The sequence below is a fragment of the Glycine max genome, chromosome 8, assembly GCF_000004515.6.
Source record: "Glycine max cultivar Williams 82 chromosome 8, Glycine_max_v4.0, whole genome shotgun sequence".
Classification (NCBI taxonomy): domain Eukaryota; kingdom Viridiplantae; phylum Streptophyta; class Magnoliopsida; order Fabales; family Fabaceae; genus Glycine; species Glycine max.
In genome coordinates, this window is record NC_038244.2 from 1,287,226 (window position 1) to 1,310,984 (window position 23,759).

A 23,759-nucleotide genomic window follows, 5' to 3' on the forward strand; every position below is an offset into this window, starting at 1 on the left:
TTTTCATAAGTACTCACAAGAAAAGAAAATAACAAGGTAAAGTACTATTAAGCTTTTTCATAAGCCAAAATTAACTTACGTAATGTACACCTTAGCTTTTACTTTCTTATTTTCTTTTTCTGCAAGTATATATGATTTTTTTTTTATCTAAACATGACCTAAATAAATTTAATTTCATGTATAATATACTTTTTTAAAAATATAAATAAAGACTGACTATTTAACTACAAATGTTCAATTTATCTCAATTTTGGTGTGCATGAAATAGAGATAATATCAAAATATGCAACTACTAGATTATTGAAATTTAATATATACAAAAAAGTTATTGAAAGTAATAACTCAAACAAGAATTGCTCCTATTCCCACCCTATACATATATATAAGATGAAAGCAGTACCACCAGAGTGAGAACATCCTACCATTCTTTGACAATGTAACAAAAGTCTTACAATCTATTCGAAAAATCATATCGCCAGCTGTTTTCGCTTGTAGTATCCAGCTATCACTTTAAAACATTCTAATTGATAAAACTATAAACAGAGAATATTTCCTTTAATTTCCTGTATGCTGCAACGCAGGGGACTGAGTAAAAAATGGAATAAACCCAGAAAACTCGGAAAACGAAACAATCAAAATACAGCCATAAGCTCGGGTTGCTATCATATCAAACTCATGACTTTGTAACCTTGCTTCTCAAACACTACGCAGTATATTTGAACTCCCACGTTGATGTCTTATTCAATGGGAGGGTCGAAAACCAAATCCTGCGTTAAACAAAGAATTGGTTTAAGTGTCTTATTCACAAGGATATCTTCACGAAGATTTAAAGATAGATGAGAAATTGGGAATGATTGGGAGAAACCTGATCGCACACAGGGCAAGTCTCACTTCTTTCCATCCATTCCAGAATGCACGCAAGGTGAAAATGATGGTCACATTTTGTTGCGAGTTTTGGATTCTCTGCATCATATTCTGCTAGGATAAAAAGATATATATCCATCATCAGTTCTCAATTTTAACCAAAAACAGAATAACGGTTACATAAGAAATGGCTTAATTAATACCACCAACTAAAGAAATTAAATAAAAATCTAAGAAAACATCACCTTCTAAACAAATTGGGCATGTATCCTCCTCTTCTACTACATCTATAGGTTTTCCCGACTTTGCAAGTTCAATTTCGGAACCCTTTGCAGAATCTAGCTCTAGATCGGTTTGAACTTTGCAGTCTGATTCCTTCAGCTCTTCCAACTTAGCCGAGGTCCCATGATTGTCTCCAGCAACTGGTTCTTGAATTGCATTAGAATTTGTAGAATGCAAGGAAGTATTATTCTTGTCACTACGAATTTCTTGAGCCGCAGGTGGAGTTTGAGTGGTACCCAAGGTAACATTGAAAGGGATAGGAGCAGGGGGAGGTCTATAAGTATCAGGAGATGAAGTATCTAGATTAGTATCAACCAAGAGCCGCCCAGAGAAAGCAGAAGCAGCACCCTGGTGAGATGATAGAGGAACATGCTCTTCTGATGCTCTTGGATACTGCTGAGAAGATAATGCAGCAAATGAAGCAATGTTATAACAATTGATACCACAACCATAGAAAATAGACAATGGATAGCAATTATACACTCATAATTACCAGAAGCAGACTTCAAAATCCCACAAACAAAACATAAAACAGGTCCACCTTACATGTTCAGATTTTTTTATTTTACCAACAGCAAAATAACCATTTTGGTCCTTTAAAAAATTAGGCGTTAATAGGTTAATCCTCCCTTTATGAATGCATCATACTAGTCTTTCATTGTTATGCCATTAAATTGGTCCTCAAAGTGACATGATCATATTAGTTCCTAAAAAGATGAAACTCATGGCATTCAGTTATCACTGGAGGACCAATTATTTGTTTCTTTTCTCACATGGACAAACACACTTCATTGAGCATACACTTGAACCATCCCTTAAGTAGATGGCAAATCGAGTTACAAACGTCTTCCCTGCCAAGTCTAAAAATCACACATCTATATACTACTACACAAGCTCTCCTGTTTGGGTTTGTTGAAGAGAAAGTACTGAATACTACTTACTGGAGACATTTTCAAACCTAATCAAAGCAGTGAAATCGATGCATGTCCCGCAACAATTAAATTAAACCTTTCTCAGAAAAGAAAAGTTAGGCAAAAGCAAAAAAATAAAATAAAGTAAAAGCACAAAATTCAAAACATGAAAAGTATACTGACATAATAGTACGCAGGTGGAGCGCTCAACACAGTCTCCTTAGCAGAACAACAACAACAACAGCAACCGCCCATCACGCCTTATGTCCAGCGTCCAAAAGTAATTATTGCCGCTGAGAGCATCATTTCACCTTCATCAGCATATACATGCAAAACCCCTTCAGATAATTAATTAATATAAGACCATAATTTAAACTTAAGCCACACACACACAATGGTTGCATCATTTAGCCTTCATCAGCATATACATGTAAAATCCCTTCAGATAAGTAATTAATATAAAACCATAATTTTACACTCAAGCTACACACGCACGAGAGTGAAGAATTCATTCAGTTATCGCAAATTCACGATCGTGCGTGCGTGCGTGGTGATTACTCTACCTCGCCGAAAGAGAGTAATAATACCTGACTATCCGAAAAACAATCCAATTCATGAAGACCAATTAACAATTTTAAATACAAAAGAAAGCACCAAGTAAAACAATCAGAATAAGACGCGATTAGTTTGAAACTTAGAAAACAGAGATTGATAGAGAAGCGTAAGAGATAAATCTCATGCGGAATTTCAACGAATTCAATTCGAGACAATCATCAAGCATCAACCGAATTAACAAGAAGGGGAAGACGCGATAAATTAGATACAGAAAATAAAAATTAAAAACGACACAGTATCGAATAGTTGAGCTGAAAAGCAAGGAAAAGGAGAGGATACAAGTAAGTGACGAGTCCGAAATCAGCAGAAAGAGAGGATTGGCGATGGAGAATTGACGCTTGAGATTGAGACGAAGCGCAGGAGAAGAAGAAGAAGAAGAAACTGCGTGAGTAGTTGCTTTCGTTGGTATTTGACACGATGATGTGTTGGTGAGTGTGCGAGTGCAGGGAAGAAGAATTGCACGGAAAAATTGAAAATTCCTCCACTTACCCCTACTTGATTCGCTTTCGTCATTCTTCCCCACATCTCAACCGTTCACTTCAGTTAACTAAATTTTCTTTGATCCGGGTCCGGGGTTCTTTAATGATAAACATCAAATAAATAAATAACTAGATAATAACGAGGATACGCCATTCTATGACATCACGGAGAAAGAGGGAACATCCACCGCTTCTTCTCTACTACTCTCCCTCCTCCCTTCCCAGATCAGTTTCCTTCCTAGGATCCAATATATATTTTTTAATTAAAAATATTTCTCACAGTAAAAAAAGGAAAAAATATCTTGATAAATAATTAAAAAATAAAAAACATTAATAACAATGATAATTTTTTTAAAAATTATAAATTTAAGATAAATTTATTTTATAAATTAAATTAACTATTTTGTTCTATCTAACCAGTAATTATAATCAGGACTTTTTTTAACCTAACTTATACTTTCAGACATTGGTTAAAAAATTAGAAAAAAAAACATATTTATTATGTAAATCATAAAAAAACATAAAAAAATCATGAGAAATATAATTTTATATATTTTAATCAATATTTTAAGAATATTAATTAATATTTACCATAGTTAATTATACGTGAAAATAAATGAAAGTAATTATATAAAAGTGACTACTTAAGTTTTTCATAAAGATTAATTATCGATTTTGATATAAAAAAATACCAACAAAATTAGAAAATACTATTACCTACTTATGTGATGGTGATCCAAAAATTGATTACATGTAATTATTTTTATGTGATTTATTTTCTTAAAAAATTAGAATAATTTTTTAAAAGAGTTGATAATATATAATAATATTATGATTTTTTTGCACGTGTGATTGTAAAAGAATATCTTATTAGTTTGTGAGATTTTTAATCTCCTTCATATATATGACATTAACTATTTTTTAAAGTTTATTTTATATTATTTGAGAGCGGTAAAATATATTATTTTATATTTTTTGACACTCGGTAAAAAAACAGAGTTATAAAATATAAAATATTTTTCCTCAATCATGTGATTATGCGTTTAATATATTGCTTATGAGTATAAAATATCTATTGAAATAAATCAATCTTTTAAATACATATAGTACTTTGGAATTAATCATTAATTTTCAACGGATAAATATTTGATTCACAAAAATTAAAATATAGAATAATGATTACAAATAATTAACCTAATTGAATCAAAATACATTTTTATCATAATTATCTTAATTGTTATATTTATATTTTTTTATAAATTAAAAATTGATACAAATTTTTCTCTACAAATTTTATTCTAAAAAGTAAATACAATTATATACAATTTTTTATAATGAAATGTTTAGGTGAGTTGGTCATGAAAACTCATAAGTACATGCTTTAAGACAAAAAAAAAATATTTAGATAACTGTTTACATATTATCCAATGACAATAGAATACATATTCTTTAAGAATATGAGTTGGTTCCTAATAAATGAATTAATCTTTGTTGACATTATATGCACTTTGATATCAAAGTAAATTCCCTCAAAAAATAGATAAAAATTTTCTCTACAAATTTCTCTAAATATATTTATTTATTTTTAAACACTTATAAAATAAATCGGTAAAAAAAAACACTTACAAATAAAATTAACTATATTTATTTGTTGATATCGTATACGTTCACCGTTACTCTTCCATAATTAATTTGCATCTAACAGTTACGGTTTTTTTTTTTTTTGCAGAGATCTAACAGTTACGTTCCAAATTAATTAATTTAAATAAAAAAGGACATAGAGAGTTAAGATTGTTTTATAATTTTCATATTCAAAAATAATATAAAAACAAGAACACTTGAAAGTTATGCTCGATGGCTTTATCATTAGTGGTGATCCCTTTGTGAGAAATGGGACTGCAACTGAAGTGATCCCTTTACCTCTGCAATGAGGGTTGTCCTTTGTGCTCAACCTTGTCGTTTCCAAACAAGGTGTTTGCTGAATCGGACACAAGCTGCTGCAAGCATTAAACTGATATTCGCTTCATAAAAATGGTTAACAATCCGTAGTCATGTTTGGATGGCCAATATCCTATTAGTTTCTTCTATCCTTTGTGGCTTTGCCACTTCACTAAGCTGTATACAAGAAAATAAACTCCTCTTTTTTTTACCCAATAGATATAGCCTATTGACAATAAAATATATTTTTAAAAAATGAATGTGTGATTAAACTTTAAATATTAATCTCATAATCGATTTAAAGGAGATATATCATATTTCACCAAAAAAATCAAACATTTTAATTAAAATAGTTTAAAAAAACTGCTCTTTTTGTTTTCTTTCAAAAACTTGCTCATTAATCTAATCTTTTCCGGTAGCTGTGGTCTGTGGTCTTATATATTTTCAAGTATTAACTACTTGCGAATTAATAACTTGTTTAGTGTGGTCCCGTAGATCATGCGAGTTGGCCTAACTGTGTACTTTTTTTTTTCTTTTTATATTTAGGTAAAATTGTAAAATTGATCTCCCACTTTATCTTTAATTTTGGATTTTGTCCCCTTATAATTTAATTCACAAATTTGGTCCCTCATTTTTATAAATTCCTGCAAAGTTGATCATGGAAGCTCAAGTTGGACGTTGACGGTTAACCTCAGACGTTGACTGCCACATATCAATGTCACGTGTCAATGCCTGAGTGGTTCCTGTAAAGACATCATTTTTTGTAGGTAAAATTACACTTTTGGTCCCCTAGTCTTACTCCAATTTCGATTTTGGTCCCCCTATAATTTAATTCACACATTTTGTCCCTTAGTTTTATAAATCTATTTATAAATTGTTTCTCTAAAATTGATCTTTTGAATGGTTTAGTCACTGGTGCTAGAGACATGGTAGGTCTTGATAAATCTTGCACTTTTTTTTCATCGCAAGTTTTTCACTCACTTAGAACCCAAAGAAAAATAATTATTTGTCTCTCTCCCACTTTTGGGGTTGTTTAACTTGGGAAAGTGGCGCATGAATCTCAACCTGGGTTTGAAATTTTCAGATATCTTACTTTAACAGGTTCTGTAATAACTTTTTTTTTTCTTTTTTTCTCCCCTATGCGGTATTATGTCTATACGACTACTTAAGTTGCCTGTGTATGACAATGGTATTTTTGTTTAAAATTTGAAATACAACTTCTCCACTAATGAAATTTGGATGAATTTATAAATGGATTTATAAAACTGGGGGACCAAATGTATGAATTAAATTATAAAGGGACCAAAATCGAAATTGAAATAAAATTGGGGAACAAAAGTGTAATTTTACCTAAAAAATGAAGTCTTTATAGGGAACCACTCAGACGTTGACACGTGGCATTGACACATGACAGTCAACATCTGAGGTTAATGGTCAACATCCAAATCGGACTTTTAGAACCAATTTTGCAGGGATTCATAAAATTGGAGGACCAAATTTGTGAATTAAATTATAGGGGGACCAAATGCAAAATTGAAAATAAACTGGGAGATCAAAAGTACAATTTTACCTTATATTTATTTCATTCATATATTAATAATACAATAAATAATAATAGCGTGCATATAACATTTATATTTAATTTAATATTATAATAATAAGCCACGTCTATGATGACATTGGTCAGTAAGTCAATAGATAATGCAAGAATGCATGATAAAGTTGTAACCGTTTTTTAATATATCCATAAATTAATAACAATTTAATTGGTATACAATATCAATGTAAATAATTTTTTTTTTACATTATGAACGGATCATAATTATGTATGCAACTTTTAAGGTAATGAGGATAAAACTTAGATTTTTTAAAGAAATGTCATTTTGTGATTGATTGTCATTGTAAAAAAAAAAATCACTATTAGTGTGTGTCAATTAAAACCAATTAAAAAATGATTGAATTTTATTAGCATTTGTTTTAAGGTATCATAAAGAATTTTAAAAAATGTGAGTTTAAAATATCATATTCTTATGTTTGGCACAAGTAAAAAAAAAAATCAAATTTTTAATGACTACTAGTGGTATCCAAAAAAATGGTGATTCTTAAAAAAAAAATTCAATCATAGAGAAACAGTTAAAAAGAGAATGTAAGATAAAATGTTACTAGCATTTTTCGTAATAGTTAATTGAATAAGTAATAAACTAATAATGGATAATATATATAAAATATAAAGACATTCAGTGAAAACTAATTTTTTAAAAAATAAAAAAACTAATTTCTGATGAATTGGCGAAAAGCAAAATAGCATCAATCCGTTTGATTCACCAAAAAATTGAGGGACAAAACAGCACAACAGCGGTTGTTCTTCATCTCCAAAATTCAAAAAAGGTACTAATGCTTCACTATTAGTTGTTAACTTTTATATAATTATATAATATAATATAAATTATTTTACATAATTATATAATATAATATTATCGGATAGAATAATATAAATTATTTTATAATATATAATAATATGAATTAATTAATATTAAAAGGCTACTTTCATGAATTTCATATTATTTATTTTATTTGTACACTGTTTTATTCTCGTTGTCCTATAGTTGAGTGTAGGGAGGGGAGCCCTCCCTCAAACTTCTTTTATTATATATATATATATATATATATATATATATATATATATATATATATATATATATATATATATATATATATATATACTACAGTAAAAATAAATTAAATAATATATACTAATTAACAAATCTTATAATTAATATATAGGATAAATCGTTACTTTTGTTTCTAGATATGTAATTGGCTGATAAATGTTTTCTTGGAAGATAAAAATTTAAAATTTAGTTTTCGATAGTGTAAAAAGTGTGATAAATATATCCGGCTATTAATTTCTGTTTCTCACCATTAATAAAATAACATACGCAACACGGAAGGATGATTTGTCACTAAAATAATTGCTAACTTGTAATCATGCTGACTAGATTGGACAAAAATGTCAATAAAATATCATTTTTTGACGTAAATGTCAATAATTTTTTGTTGGACGAAAATGTTAATATTTTTTATTTGAGAAAATGTTAGTATTTTTTTAACCTAAATGTGAGTACATTCCATTGGACCAAAAATGTTAATAAATTATCATTATTGGACGAAAATGTTAATAGTTTTTTTATTGGACTTAAACATCAGTATGTTTCTATTAGACTAATTTGTTAGACTCGAAATTTCATTTTATTTAAGAGTAAAATATTATTTTAAGATAAATTTTCGTCATTTTTTATCGCTACAAGGATAACATTACAATAATTACTTAAAAAAATAAATTGTCTATCACAATAAAAATTATCCAAAATAAATATTGAACCGATTTACCAAAGTAAAACATTGTAACAGTGAATCATTATAAATTTTTTCAAATTACCCTAAAAGGTAAATATATTCCATATTTCACTTTTTCAAATCTTAACTATTTTATTAACGATGACAGACGAAAGTTAACAGGCAAATATATTTATTTCATTTTTTACACTTTTGACGACTAAATTTTGTATTTTCATCTTTCAGGGATACACTTGTCAGTGAATTACACTTGTATTTATCCATTCATATTCCTAGAAAATGGGAAGACAAAAAGTAAAAAAAAATATTAAATAACAAATATGTCCCTATGTTTGCAATTAGATAAGATCAAGTTGACAATCATTTCAGTGACAAACTCGTCTCTCTATGTCACGTAGGCTATTTTACTAACGGTGACATACGAGAGAGTTAACAACCGAATATATTTGTCGCACTTTTTACATTTTCAGGGACTAGATTTTGTATTCTCATCTTTTATAGACGTACGTCAGCGAATTATAAATTCAAGAACAAAAATGATTATTTATCCTAATATATATTATACCATTATTTATAAACTAATCTTTTTAATACTAAAAAGTATTCATATTTTTAATAATATGTGTTGTCATTAATTATTACTATAATTTAACCCAAAGATATATATATATATATATATATATATATATATATATATATATATATATATATATATATAATAGATTTAATAAGAATGGTTAGAAAAAAAAGAAATAAGAATGACATTTTTGTATGATTTTTGATCAATTGTTATTTTTTTAACAATCGATCAATTGTTATTATATACACTAATCATGTTTTGTGTATTATTATAAGTCTCGTCTATTTATCTATGCAGTTAATTATTAAAATTAATTATTGTTAATATTACATTATAAACATATTTATATATAATTATAATGAAATTTGAAGACTTTTAGTTATTATTATATTTGATGTGTTAGTTTCTTTTTTATTGTGAGACTGATTAAATTGTTATTGCACTTAGAAACAAAAAGAAAAATCAAAACTTAAAATAATTTGCTTAAGTTATAAAATATAAACACATGCATTTCTTTCTTGTGTCATTTGAAAAAAAGAGAAAAGATTTTAATTTTATTTCTAAAGCTAATAAATAATTCTATAAAATTCATTAATCATTAAATATTATTTGTTAAAAGTTAGATATTTAAATAATTAAAGTATAAAAAAAATCTTTCTCTTTGATGATTTTCTAGATCGTTCCTGAGGTGGAAAGCAATCAAGGATAGGGAGCTTGAGAGAGTGGGGAAGAATACGAGGCACCAAGGGAGTGAAAAAGAAAACGGCAGGGGTATAATTGTATCGATGAGCTAAGCGCGGGAGAAGAGAGTGAGAGTGGGAGATAAGAGGGAAGATTTAAACAGGGAGAGAAGGAGTGAAGAGAGGAGTATATTAGAAATTTAAAAGGAAAAGAAAAATCGAGTGGTGTGAATAGTGGGTCCGAAAACAAATCAAGACTGTAGGTTTTGGGCCGGCCCATACTTTGGGGATATACGGAACCTGCACCGTCTTCTCCCTCGCAGTTATCATTAGCGGTAACGGAGCAATGGATATATAAGTAAGCAGATTCGGTCGCACTTACATTCTCGTTATCGATTATTGACTGCTGCAGTGCTTCATAGAGAAAGAACACTTCTAATTTAAAAAATAAATCAAAAATTTAAAACCCTAACCCAATCAATCGGAACCATGGGATACGGTACTTCACCATTCGTCCAAAATTTATAATCCATCTATGAAATCAATCAAATATAAGCAACAATAATTCTCTTTTAATTTCATATACACAGGTGAAAAAGGAGGACGACCTCCATTCAAAAAGCACAAGGCCTCAACTAAATTCGTTAGTTCATCTTTGATCCTTCGTTCTTTCCTTTTTTTTTTTTTCTGTTAAAATTTCGCGTTTCTCACATTGTTTGCAGCAGGAAGATCCCCAAAAAGGAATCGCCTACGATGACGATGGTTATGGCGGCGAAGATGCCTACGACGATGACGGTAATGTCATCTTAATATTTAAAGATTTACTTATTCGTAGGATTGTTGTATGTAGAAATTGTCTTACGCGTGATGATGAATTGAGGGTTTTACGAGTGAAACAGATGGTAAAACCAAGGATTTTAGCAAATTAGAGCTGAAACCGGATCACACCAATCGCCCTCTGTGGGCTTGTGGCAATGGCCGCATATTCCTGGAGACTTTCTCGCCTTTGTACAAGCATGCTTATGATTTTCTTATCGCCATCGCTGAGCCTGTTTGCAGGTAGAAATTGTTAATATGAGAAAGAGAAATCAATTGCAACGGCATGTTAAAATGTTGGAATTGTACTTATGTGTTTGATGTGTGGGATAGGCCGGAGTCTATGCACGAATACAACCTTACTCCACACTCGCTGTATGCGGCTGTTTCGGTTGGTCTGGAAACAGAAACAGTCATAAATGTTTTGAACAAGTTATCCAAGACCAAGCTTCCCAAAGAGATGATTAAATTTATACATGATTCTACTGCAAATTATGGCAAAGTGAAACTCGTCCTCAAGAAGAATCGATATTTCATTGAATCTCCATTTCCAGAGGTATAAATATGATGCTTTCACTTTCTCTACATCTTGTGTTCCTATGGTAAGTGGTAAGATCTCATGTTGTTCATCGTACCATATCTGGCAGGTATTGAAGACATTGCTCAGGGATGAAACTATATCTCGATCAAGGCTTATTTCTGAGGTGCGTAATAAATTTTCTATTTTGTGTGTTTGGGGTGGCTTAGGTTGACCCTTTTGTTTAATTTTCTATTTTCTATATCCAGTGGTTTGTTCAGTACATAGGCCTTGGTGATGGGTACAAAAATAGTTGCGTACCCAGTGCATGATAGTTATTCTTGGCTGATTTGTTGCCCCACCTGTAACTACAATCCAGTATTTCCTTGTCCGAGGATATTTGTGGGGCACATTGGATTGAACTCCTTTATTGCTGTCTGGTTTCTATTTTGATACTGGTAGTGCATACTTCAGACATTCTCTCTACTAAAATGCTGCCATGTTATATTGAATTGGTTGGTCATAGGTCTCTTCTCCTTTTGTAAATTATTGACAACTAGAAATTATAATTTTGGCTGTGAATTGCTTTTTTCGACACTACCAAGAATATTCTTCTGTCTTACTGTGTGTATTCCTATTGCTAACTTTTCCCCTATTGCTGTTTTTTCTTTAGAATGTAAATGGAGATGGATTTACCATCAGCAAAGCAGCAGGTGAAATTGAAGGCACTCATGATGAGTTGCTAAATGAAGCAGAAGTTGCAGCGGTTGCGGAAGAGAAAGAAGCCCATTCATTTGAAATTGATCCTTCTCAGGTAATATATGTGCGAGCTTCTGGAAAAGTTTACAGTTTTTTTTTACTCCTACTCTTGAGCTGTTTGTTTTTTATTTTATGCTAGGAAGCACGGATACTTCTTAATAGTACCCTTTGTGTTGGACCGATGTCAGACACATTTATTTCAGACACTGCAAGGACACTTTGAATTTTTCTAGCTGCATTTTATATTTTTTTACTTTTGTTTTAAACTTCCCTAACAATACAAGTTGGAATAGCATAAAATTTAGATAAACTATAGCATCTCTGTTTTGTTTACAATGAATCAAAGTCATTTTGGAATTTTCACAAAAAAGAGTCATTTTCGAAACATGAATCCTTTCTTATGATTTAAGAATTTTATTTTATGTTTACTTTAGATTAATTTTGCATGTCTTAATGTATTATAGCTATGTTATGTGCTATGATTTTAAAAAAAAAATCATATTTCCATGTTCACGTTGAATCGTGTCTGTGTCTCGTGTTATATATGCATGCTATTCAGATTTTACATCATATTCCCAAGTCAGACCTCAATTGTATCGATGAAATGTTGTATGTCTTAAGAAATGATGCTGGATTAGGCCCATTAATGTTTCAGAAAAAGAAATTGGATGAGTTAATTGTATTAAATTTAAGAAAACAAAAAATGAATATATACATTTATTAAAATTAGAACTAGCTTAATATACTTTTTGATGTTACATTCTTACTTCTCTCTATGATGCATCTCTGGCATTGTTTGGAGTGCTTTTAATTGCCAGTGATAAGTGTTAATTCTTATCACTGTTAGTAGTGCATGACTTGTATTGTAGAATTCTTCTATACTTAAATAATAGTCAAAATATTCCATGAGTTTCATTACAAGAATCTTCTTAGAAAATTAAAATTTTGTTTGGGGAAAAGTTAATGAGAGCTATATCAAAGAACTGACTAGATCTTTATCATAAACCAGATTTTAGTTTTTTTGATAACCCAAGAAATGCTCACTTAGCAAAAGCAAATATTTCAAAAGGGGAAAAATATACTCGACAGAATTTTCTACCCGACCCAATTACATACATACCCACAAAATGTTGAGGGAGAGCAATAAAAAACTGAACCCATTAGGATACATTAAACTGTTATATTTAAGTTTTTCTCTGATTTATATACAGGTTGAAAATGTAAAGCAACGATGCTTGCCAAATGCGTTAAATTATCCCATGTTGGAGGAGTATGACTTCAGAAATGATACTGTGAGTACTGCTTATAGTCTACTGATGTTAAAACCTTACAAATTTATGGTCATGGAGTTTAAACTTCATGCATGACTCATGCAGTATAACTCTTTCAATGCTGCAGGTGAACCCAGATCTTGACATGGAACTAAAGCCTCAAGCACAACCACGGCCATATCAAGAGAAGAGCCTTAGTAAAATGTTTGGAAATGGTAAGGCTGACAGCACTTGCAAGGACAAATGTTACTAGTAGTTCACTCTTCCCATGCTAAATTTAAGAGGGGCCACCAACTGTTATTTTAAATTGATGAAATTTACTTCTTGAATTATTTGTCTTGAGTTCTAAAACACACCTTCCAGTTTTGCATATTTTCAAGACTATAATTTTCAGCCTCGTTTTTAAAACAGTGTAGTGTTGTGAAGGAAAATTGAAGTTTTAGTAAAAGAAAATATATAGACTTCAGAACATGTTTTAGAAGTATGCAACCTTTGGTCAATATTTTTTTTCCATTTTTTTTTACTTGGAAGCCACTAGGAATGGGTTGGTGGTGATTGTGGGTAGGAGGCCCCCCCTTCCCCAAAAAAAACAAAAATCCTCTTAGTTTCCTTTATTCTTTTAAATAACTTTGGAAATTGATGTGTTGGTATGATAAAGAAAGGTTGACGCTTAAATACACTAGAGATAAGTTACACTGATTGTTATCTTTGACGCATAACTATGCTAGAGATTATTTATGCTGGAAATCCTTGTCTTTGACATAGTTTTTTTAAATAAAACTGGAAGTTGATGTGTTGGAAATCCAAAGTTATATTTAAAATCAAAGATTAGGATGTGTGATTTAGCGTAACTTGAGATATCTCTAGTGTAGTTAAGCATCAACTTTTCTTAATGACTTGAAGTAACATTAATGTCTGCTATGGGTAATTGCACATTGAAACATAAATTACTACTGAGTGCAATTTAATGTCTGCCACTTCAGGTAGAGCAAGATCTGGTATAATAGTTTTACCCTGTGGTGCTGGAAAGTCCTTAGTTGGTGTTTCTGCAGCTTGCCGGATAAAAAAAAGCTGCCTCTGTTTGGCAACAAATGCTGTTTCTGTAGATCAGTGGGCTTTCCAATTTAAACTATGGTCAACTATCCGAGAAGAACAAATATGTCGTTTCACGTCTGATAGCAAAGAGAGATTCCGTGGTAATGCTGGAGTTGTTGTGACAACATATAATATGGTTGCTTTTGGTGGTAAGCGGTCTGAAGAATCTGAAAAGATCATTGAAGAAATAAGAAACAGAGAATGGGGATTGCTCCTCATGGATGAGGTAGCCACACGACTTTATGATTATATGCTCCCTGCCTAAATCTTAAGGTTGTTCCTTATGCATAATATCATGGCATGATAAACAGGTGCATGTGGTACCGGCCCATATGTTTCGTAAAGTCATTAGTATCACTAAATCTCATTGTAAACTTGGGCTCACAGGTATGCCATTTTGCTTTAGTTTAATGTTGCTTTGACCATGACCTTAACCTTTTCTACTAAGAGTGAGGTGTTGACTGTTGAAATTGCAGCTACACTTGTCAGAGAGGATGAAAGGATTACAGATCTGAACTTCCTGATTGGTCCCAAGCTGTATGAGGCCAATTGGCTAGATCTAGTAAAAGGTGGATTTATTGCAAATGTACAGTGTGCTGAAGTATGGTGTCCGATGACAAAAGAGTTTTTTGCTGAGTATTTGAAGAAAGAGAACTCCAAGAAGAGGCAGGTAAGGCCGATTGGAACACTGAAAATCTTTGTAATAGAATATTTAAGGGGTGATTATGAAATATGAGTTCTGCTGAAAATATGATTATTTTCCACAATAGACTGCATGATCTGTGAAAGTGGTTTTGAATTTTTATTTATTGTTTTTGGAATGAAAAATATTTTTATTAAAAATTATAATTTAGTCAAAATTTGTTCCTAGTTTACTTGCTTGAATTCACTTATCTTAATTGATGATCTTTACATCTGCAGGCACTTTACGTAATGAATCCTAATAAGTTCAGAGCGTGTGAGTTTCTCATAAATTTCCATGAAGGGACACGTGGTGATAAAATTATAGTCTTTGCTGATAATCTGTTTGCTCTCACTGAGTATGCCATGAAACTCCGCAAACCAATGATATATGGTGCTACAAGGTGCTGAGGCCATATATTGACTTTTTAATTGGAAGCTATGATTTGGGTTCTGCTGTTTTTGAACCTTATTTATTGATATGCCTTGTGTACAGCCATGTTGAGAGAACAAAAATTTTGCAAGCATTCAAAACTAGCAAAGATATAAATACTATATTTCTTTCCAAGGTATGTGTTCCTGTTTTCTTTAATTTTATTTTGAGGCTTATTTGCTTTACTTTTATTCGATATGTCAAAGAACATTCTGGTTTGGCATCTTGATGTCCATCAATATGAACATTTGAATGGGGTATATCTTCATAAATCATAACTTTTGTTGGATTGCCTAGCATTTTGCAACATGTAGAACTAGTATGTTCTATACCTGTTTGCCTTGATGCTTCCTGAGTTCCTGTTGATATATTAATATTGTGTGCTATTCCCTGTTAACATCTAATCCTTGCATGCTTTCGTATATATTCTCAGGTGGGCGACAACTCAATTGATATTCCTGAAGCAAACGTAATAATTCAGATCTCTTCACATGCTGGTTCAAGGCGACAAGAAGCCCAGCGTCTGGGTCGTATTCTTAGGGCAAAGGTCAGTTTCTAAATGCTTCTACATGTTGTGGTCTATCATACTTGTCCTACCGATTGAATTTTAAAGTTCAAATGATTGATTGATTGATTGTGGAGACTGGGAAATTCTCTGCTGCATGTTGTTTAATGTTATCTGTCTGTAAAGCATTGTGCTTATGGGTTGGCTGACATTCAAATTAATGAATTAAATGCCAGGGAAAGCTTGAGGATAGGATGGCAGGGGGCAAGGAGGAGTATAATGCATTTTTTTATTCCCTTGTTTCAATTGATACCCAGGTATGCATTTATTCTATGCCAGGTCATATATTCATTCATCCGGTCATGCATTCATTGAAAAATAATACTTGAACTATCATATGGGATATTTATGCTGTATTATAAACTTTGTCGTTCTTGTATTTGCAGGAGATGTATTACTCCACTAAGAGGCAGCAATTTTTAATTGATCAGGGTTACAGCTTTAAGGTTAGGTTCACTCCATGTTGCATTTCTAGTTATTTTTCCTCAAGCACATGTGCGCTTGTACATTTGCTCTACTTTATTTAAAGTTTTCGATGTGTTAGGTGGGAAAGTGGGATGGCATGATTTGCTGTCTTACTTGGAATAAGTGGGAACACGAGCTGAATTTCCTTGTGATAATGTATCTGTTCTTTTTTAGTAAAACATTTTCAACCAGTTGCTGCTTTGCTATGATGTTCTTTGGCTACTTAAATGTTATGTCCTTGAAATATACTATAGAGCAAGTTGTTAAATGGATGATTCTAAGCTTTCCTGTGGTGTATGTTATGTTCGCTATTACCTTAGTTGTTTGTTTGTTCGTTCACATAAAGTACTCAAGAAAGACATTATATTTGGTGAGGAGGAAGGAAAAGAAAGAAACTAGCTGATATATTTGGACTCAACCAATTCTAAATACATGGTCACTTCCCTTCTCTTTTCAAAACTCTTAAGTGTGTGTTTGGTTGTGTAGAAGAGAAAAGAATGGAAGAGAAATGAGAAGAAATATTTTAGTTAAAGTAGAGAAAGAGGTGTGGGACCCACGCTATTTTTTTGAAAAATTCTTCTTGAATAGTAATTTTCTCTCTTCAACCAAACCACCCCTAACCAAACAGTGCATTAATTATTAATTAATGCATAATTGCCTAATTTTGTTGAACCAAATAGTTTAGATAACCTTGTTGTAACTGTCGTCCCAATGCCAAGCTTGATAATTTGTAATGTATGTTGGCCTCAATAACTTTCTTGTGAAGATTTCAATCTATATATGCTTAGATTTTGATGATACTTGACAGGTAATTACTAGCTTGCCTCCTCCTGATGAAGGGCCTAATTTGAGCTATCATCGTCTTGAGGATCAATTGGCACTTCTTGGAAAGGTTTGCATCCTCATTCCCTTTTGGCTTAGGATTGAGTTGCTCATTGCCAAATAACTAATGTGTATCTATCAGGTGTTGAGTGCTGGTGATGATCAAGTTGGATTAGAGCAACTAGATGAAGATGCAGATGAAATTGCCCTTCAGAGTGCCCGTCGCTCTCAAGGATCCATGAGTGCAATGTCAGGTGCAAAAGGGATGGTTTATATGGAGTACAGGTGTGTTATCCTTTGTTTGCCTGAAACAATACCGTATGCTATGTAGCAATTTATCTCAAGCTGTTGAATTTCCTTTTTGAGATCTTAAGAACCTTGATCTGTTAATTGATATACAAATAGATCTTTGGTCATGATTGCTTTCTTCCCCGTGCAGTACTGTGCGTAAAGGCCAACAAGGACAGATCAAGAGCAAGCCGAAAGATCCAGCGAAGAGACATTTCTTGTTTAAAAGAAGATATGGGGCAACCTAAATGTGCCGTCTTTGTAATGGTACCATACGAAAAGTTATCAAGTATGCAGGATTGATGGCTTACTTGACATAACGCTGGTTGCCTTTTTCTTAAAAAAAAAAACCTTGTAAACACAGAAATCATTCGATGCTTCGAAAAGCAGGCATAATGGTTTTTCTACTGTTCACTTTATGGAGATGTGGACAAACAGGTTCTTTTTTCCTTCATGTGAACAAACAAGCAACCAAGGTTATATTATATAGCCTTCAAAAAGGCAAATTTGTTTTCAACCTTGTCTCAACTCAACCACCATGTTTTTTTTTCCGGCACCAATTTACTTTTTCTTCGTCATAGATGTGTAGTTTCTTTTTCCTGGTTGTTACAGATGTTTGACTTTTTCTTCTTCAAAGAATCAATTACTGAAAAGTGAAAATGTCCATCAGACTGACAAACATAGAATGTTAAAGGAAGAAAATTATAGCGTTGCACGACAAATAGACAACAGGCACATGCTCAAAGTTAATTAGCTAAATATTAGCAATCTTGAAATTACAAACACAATAACAATCAGTACTTATTCTTTGTTGCAAATAAACCTTGATAGAGTACTGAACTTTACTTACCTCGTGTTATTTCTTTTGAATGAATCAGCTAGTGCTGCGTAATAGAACTTGCATAGAGATAAAGATCCGAGTGAGTAGACCATTGTTGTGTAAAGTTACTCTAATGATTTTGGTACAACTGCAATTGATTACTACTATAAGTTCACTTGAAAGGGTAAATGTGATGGAAAAAGGGGTGGAGACGCAAAGGAAGGTGCCATAGACAAAATAGAGAGAAACTGAAAGTTAGAAAAAGGATGGTGATGAAGGTGGTAGTTGGAAAAGGAGGTAAAGGCAGTGGCTAGAGGTGGAAGAAGAGAGGTGGAGGTGGTGGTGGTGGTGAGGAAGGAAAAAGGTGGGAAAAAAAACACCTCCCTATGGAGAGAAAAAACCCCACCTAATAAAGTGCAAAGAAAACTCTCCTAAGGAGATAAAATAAAAAGGGGGGATGCTGCTGTTTTATGATTGGATACGTTGTGTATGGGGTTGGCCTTGGATTGCAAATTATTTTCCTAAGAGAGATACTATTTGCACCTCCCTTTGTCTACTCTTCACACCCTCTATCTTCTTCTTCTTTTTTTTTTTTTTACTTTTTGAAATATTCAAACCACTCCACCTTTACCCTCCTCCTATCCCTTTCAACCTTAGCATGTTTTTGCTAGGTCCCAAAATGTGTAAAAACTATTCATATGATTGGAAAATGTTACTTATCTGGATTGCATAAGGAATGGTGTTTTAAAGTGGGTAAGGATAAAATACATAATCTCAATCATCAACAAAAAAAAATGAATAAATAATATTTACTACTTTTATAATTTGTTATATATAATTAATATTAATTATTGATTTTCTAATGACTTAAATGATTTTGTTTTATTATCTAACTAAATTACCTGGAGGAACCGAATATAAAAAAGATGATACCAATCTTATACTCGAATATATATACCCCAGGTATCGGCTACGTACAGATGCGGCAAATTCACTACTAGTGGTTTTTTCTTTTTTTCTTACCAGCATTCGAACCGGTGTCATATGAAATTGTCATACACACCAGGAATGCCAGTCTACCAGAGGTATTTAATGATATGTTAAGTTAATTGTGGCGTATTTACTTTCATTTTTGTCTTGCATATAATTTGATGGTGTGGAGTTGTATTGAGAAGGGGTAGTCGCACAGCAATTGTGTCACTATCAGATATTGCACGTACTCTTTTGAAAGGAAAGAAACTAGTTGACGGTTTCCTTTTTAGTGGAAACTTTATTTAGACGTTGGTGAAGGAATCTCTTGAGCTAGCGAAGACCTAGGGAGATTTTAGCATTTGACTACTTTTTTGGGACATTCTCTCTGCTTTAACCTTTGGCTTATGCAAAATTGTAGTTGATTTCTTCATTATGAATCTCATTCCAAACCTAAAAGCTGATTACAACTCAACTATGTTCAAGAGAAACAAATTAGTGGTGCTAAGCTTCCTTACCATTCGTTCAGACATTTTTTTTTCTAATTGGAAAAGGGAAGGGGGGGAGTAGGCAAAGTTAAAAAATTTGTCACCACAAACAAGTCCCAATTTCTATTAGAAGGCAAACAAAGAGAAACGTGTAAAGAATGTGGTTAATTAGAGGGCAACTTCAATTCACTATAAACTTATATCTAAGTTTTGTTCGGGTAGAATAGATGAACAGTGAGCAATTTCCTTTTGGGGCAGGATAGTATTAACGCACACTTTTATGATGACCAAATTGACCATAGCTGGATTCTCCACTCCAGCCAAATAAAAGGGTTCTCTAATTAACTTTTCAGTTTTTCCAGTCTTACCCCAGACAAAAGTTCCGTCGTCAATAACATGGGCTTTTTTTCTTGTCTGCCAGATCATATATATATATATACTATAAAACTTGGCATGTCCACTATGGTGTCATTCGTGTGCAAGGCAAAACAATTGCACTGCCATTTTGTTTTTGTTTTTCATTGCTAATCAAATGTTAGAAAAATATTCCAAAGGACATGGACCGATCAGTGGAACCTTCGATGTACCAATCAGAACACATTTCTTAGATTAAACAAAGGGTCAGTGGACAACTTTACCAAGCATGCATCCCTAGGAATAAAATTCTTTTAGGGTCACCTCGAATAGGGTTAGGCTAAGGGAAAAACAAGTGGCTAATCATCTAGTTATAATCTATAGCATTGCAATGATAGGATGTTGAAGAGGTGCTTGCTGGTCAAAAGTGGGCGTTTGGAATCATTTGGGTGCATAAGATCATAAATTTTATTAGCATAATTTCTCTTGCTGCTCTGCCCATTAAGGGCATTGTCTCCCTCTATCTTCTATCACTTTCTTATCATAATAGGAAGCTAGTTAGTTTATGATTATTTAACTGTGAGGGATTGTGAGACCACATCCAAAAAGCCATTAGGGTAGTTGTGGATTGAAGAGATGCGGTCTTAATTCCAGTCTTATTTTTTTCCTCATGTCTTGTATTGGATGCTTTTTGTTTCCTCTGGTTCCTGTTTTTGACCTTTTAATCGAATGATGGAAATTATGATTTTTTTTGTATAGCTAGGATTAACCATACATCATTTATTTAGAAAACCTCCATTTCTATTCCTCGAAATTGTGTGATGAATGATCATTTTATGAAATGGTACAAGAAAGTTGAAAAATATGATGAATGTAGAGTTATGAAATGAAACATGTAATTGTACCCTTTACAATCAGAAGCATCTGTTTTTCTCTGGTACTATTACATTAATGAAATGCCATTCTTTAGGAAGAGAATATATCAAAATATCTGCATCTACTCACGGTACGTGTTGTTATGTCTTGATGATTTTCTTCTTTCCAAATTTTCATTATAAAGTAACACTGTGGCGGCATCCGGTACACATATATAGGAGCTTTCTACTATTTTTCACATACATATTGTATCTAATGTCTATGTTTGTGAGCATTGCTGCCAAAATGGCTGCTTAACACGTTACCCACTTTATGCCAGCCGTATATGGCATTTTTTTTTTCATAATCGCGGCACAATAATTCAGGCATTCTTTAATTGGCAATCAATTTGTGTCTTTATGCCCTGAAGAGCAAAAGTGAAAAAATAATATAAAGGAATCTTTGCCCTATTATTATTATTATTATTATTATTATTATTATTATTATTATTATTATTATTACAAAATATGTGCATCTTTCACACAAAACAATATCACTCAGTTGAGTATTTTTTTTATCAGCCACTTAAGTTAAGTATATCCATTATAAGTGACAATATTTTTCTTATGAATATTTAGCATAATTGCATGCATGTCTAGGATTCAAAATTTAAAACCATTAATTAAATTAAAACACTTTCATGTCAATTGATTCAGACAATTGTTGTTGGTGGTGTTCTATTACTATTTCCATTCAATGATAGTTTTTGCATTTTAAGACAATTTCATTATTTAAGGTTCTATATGATATCGTATATAATTGTCTCTATGTTTTTTATATATGCATGCATTTAAAAAATACACATTAAAATCAAAGAAACGAACTTTTTTGTTTTCTTAAATTTGTTTATAAAACATTTTACATTTTAAATAAAAACACTTTCGACGGGTTTATTAGATCAACAAAATAGGAAAAGTTGTGTTTGAAAATCGAAACTAATCATAAGTAGCCCATACCTTCTAGCTAGGGTTTTTTTTATTCCGACTTTTAGTCTGAGGAGGAAATTTTAATTTCAGAATCGCGCTTTGTTTTGAGCAGAACCTATAGGACATTTGTCCTCCACTCCACATTTGTATTTGTTGTGTGCTAAATCATCATTTTGAGCAAAGATTTGACAGCACTAGAGTGCGAAAACATAAACTATATATTAACTACCTTTAAGCCTTGGAATTTGTTTGACTGGTGTTTAATTGGAAGATCGAAGTCCACTTTACAGAATTGGTAATTGAATTAATGAAATGATAGAATATATATTCATCACCTCACCATAATTAATCAGAAATGAATATGTTTCATTAACCAGCCAAAACCAAGGGACCAAGCTTTTACCATATTGATACCATGTTAGATTTCATTTCAAAACCAATTAACATTAAGTGAAGTTGTCCAACAGGTATATAAACTGCATTTCAAGAATTGAGACAGTCGACGTGAGACTTGAATATTTTTCCAATAATATATACAAAAAGCCTCATAAACATATACACAGCCGGATGTAGTTGTTCTATTACATACCAATTTTAGAAAATTAATTTTGAAGTATTTGAATTGGATGGAAAAAGAAAATAGCTTTGATATATTCCAAATTTTTATACTCATTTCATCTCTAATTATAAGATTTTTTAGAAAAATATGTATATTCCTTTTTATAAGATCATTTTTTAATTTTTAGATGCATTAATTATTTTTTCTTTATATATTTTTATTTAATTATTTTCTTTCCAAACATTAACGAGAAACAAGTAAGTGAATAGAGAGAAAATAAATAGATAATTTTGGAATCACAATACAAATAATTGACAAATTTAATGTGATAATTACTTTTCTTAAGAGGTGCGAATTAGTTAAAAGAATTTTATAATTAGAAATAAAGAGAGTACATAACAAGGACGTATAAAAATTTAACATGAAAAATATGTATGTATTAATATATAATAAAGTTTGATATTTTTCACTAACTTGAATACCACTTTTTATTAAAAAAATTGTTATGTATTCATGATACTTACAAGATAATGATAAATTGTTGAGAGAAAATTGTAAATCATAATTTAACTAAAAAAACAATTATTTCATATTGTGTATAAAGACACTTCTCACACGAGAGGTACTAGGAGTAATTACATCTATTTTTTCACACCTAAATCTCAAAAGTCTTAAAGTTAAAAATGTCTAAAGTGTTCAAGACATTCTAGAGTGAGTGTGAACCTAAGGTGACAAAGGGGGTTGTCCATATTTATTGGATGTGATTGAGCCAAAGCTTTGAAGCTTAATCATCATATGCTAGAGAACATAAAAAAGTCAGGATTAAAAGACCTACTTATCTTACTATGATCAACTTACTCAATGTGATCAATTGGCCTATTTGACCAAAAGGTCCAACCCCTCTCAAGCATCAAACTTGAAAGGCGAGAACATCTGTTGGACAATCCAAAGTTTAAAATTTTTCAAGTGTCAGAACATGAAAGGCTAAACACTTATTATACTTGATTAATAAATATACTTGATGTGATGATTTACAACTCTTTAAACATTAAGCCAAAAAAACATGAACACTTATTATATTTAAAAGACCTAGTTGGTGTGACTAACAAATATTAATCAAATAATTATGTGTAAATGATTTTTCTTATTTATTTACAAAGTATTTAATAAATTTGGATTGTCAAATACTAAATTCTAAATTAAGAATAAAAGTTTAGTCAAATGATTAATTATATAAATCGTAATAATTCAATTCCTCACTTCAAAAAGGTTGAATGTATAAAAGCATAATTACTCTTTATTTTAAAACA

General features: G+C 31.5%; 2 protein-coding genes and 1 long non-coding RNA gene across 11 annotated transcripts; 1 reads left to right on the plus strand and 2 right to left on the minus strand.

Annotated features, from left to right (window-relative positions):
* Positions 1-271: 271 nt before the first annotated feature.
* LOC100816369 (E3 ubiquitin-protein ligase At3g02290-like) lies at positions 272-3,374 on the minus strand. 8 transcript variants are annotated; one of them, XM_006584557.3, is made up of 5 exons: positions 2,952-3,362; positions 2,241-2,350; positions 1,110-1,539; positions 866-975; positions 272-767 (listed from the first exon to the last, which is right to left on the minus strand). In XM_006584557.3, exons 2-5 carry the CDS (start codon positions 2,310-2,312, stop codon positions 738-740), a joined length of 642 nt encoding a protein of 213 aa, XP_006584620.1. In that variant the 5' UTR covers positions 2,313-2,350; positions 2,952-3,362; the 3' UTR covers positions 272-737. The 8 variants fall into 8 exon arrangements, with proteins under 8 accessions (XP_006584620.1, XP_006584617.1, NP_001402696.1 ...); XM_006584554.2 differs by having other exon boundaries at positions 1,110-1,542; positions 2,952-3,155; NM_001415767.1 differs by having other exon boundaries at positions 273-767; positions 2,241-2,368; positions 3,162-3,374.
* A 6,656-nt stretch (positions 3,375-10,030) lies between these two features.
* Positions 10,031-17,935, plus strand: LOC100818501 (general transcription and DNA repair factor IIH helicase subunit XPB1). Of its 2 annotated transcripts, none has more exons than XM_006584664.3 (20): positions 10,031-10,205; positions 10,297-10,349; positions 10,429-10,501; positions 10,606-10,765; positions 10,856-11,078; positions 11,170-11,226; positions 11,713-11,853; positions 13,010-13,090; positions 13,197-13,284; positions 14,053-14,390; positions 14,476-14,551; positions 14,641-14,834; positions 15,086-15,249; positions 15,342-15,414; positions 15,712-15,825; positions 16,020-16,100; positions 16,230-16,289; positions 17,117-17,200; positions 17,273-17,415; positions 17,570-17,935. In XM_006584664.3, exons 1-20 carry the CDS (start codon positions 10,196-10,198, stop codon positions 17,664-17,666), a joined length of 2,310 nt encoding a protein of 769 aa, XP_006584727.1. In that variant the 5' UTR covers positions 10,031-10,195; the 3' UTR covers positions 17,667-17,935. The 2 variants fall into 2 exon arrangements, with proteins under 2 accessions (XP_006584727.1, XP_003532875.1); XM_003532827.4 differs by having other exon boundaries at positions 10,050-10,205; positions 10,432-10,501.
* LOC121175269 (uncharacterized) lies at positions 17,869-20,014 on the minus strand. The gene is made up of 2 exons (XR_005892500.1): positions 18,269-20,014; positions 17,869-18,064 (listed from the first exon to the last, which is right to left on the minus strand). It is a non-coding gene; the product is annotated as an uncharacterized lncRNA (long non-coding RNA).
* Positions 20,015-23,759: the final 3,745 nt, after the last annotated feature.

Bases quoted from the DNA above. Each gene is read 5' to 3' on its own strand.
- LOC100816369 (XM_006584554.2), bottom strand. From the start codon at position 2,312: ATGGGCGGTTGCTGTTGTTGTTGTTGTTCTGCTAAGGAGACTGTGTTG. The intron at 1,543-2,240 runs GTCAGTATACTT...TTATCTTCTCAG, and splicing joins CTCCACCTGCGTACTATTAT to CAGTATCCAAGAGCATCAGA. The intron at 976-1,109 runs GTGATGTTTTCT...TTATCCTAGCAG, and splicing joins ATGCCCAATTTGTTTAGAAG to AATATGATGCAGAGAATCCA.
- LOC100818501 (XM_006584664.3), top strand. The intron at 10,502-10,605 runs GTAATGTCATCT...CGAGTGAAACAG, and splicing joins AGATGCCTACGACGATGACG to ATGGTAAAACCAAGGATTTT. The intron at 14,835-15,085 runs GTAAGGCCGATT...TTACATCTGCAG, and splicing joins AGAACTCCAAGAAGAGGCAG to GCACTTTACGTAATGAATCC.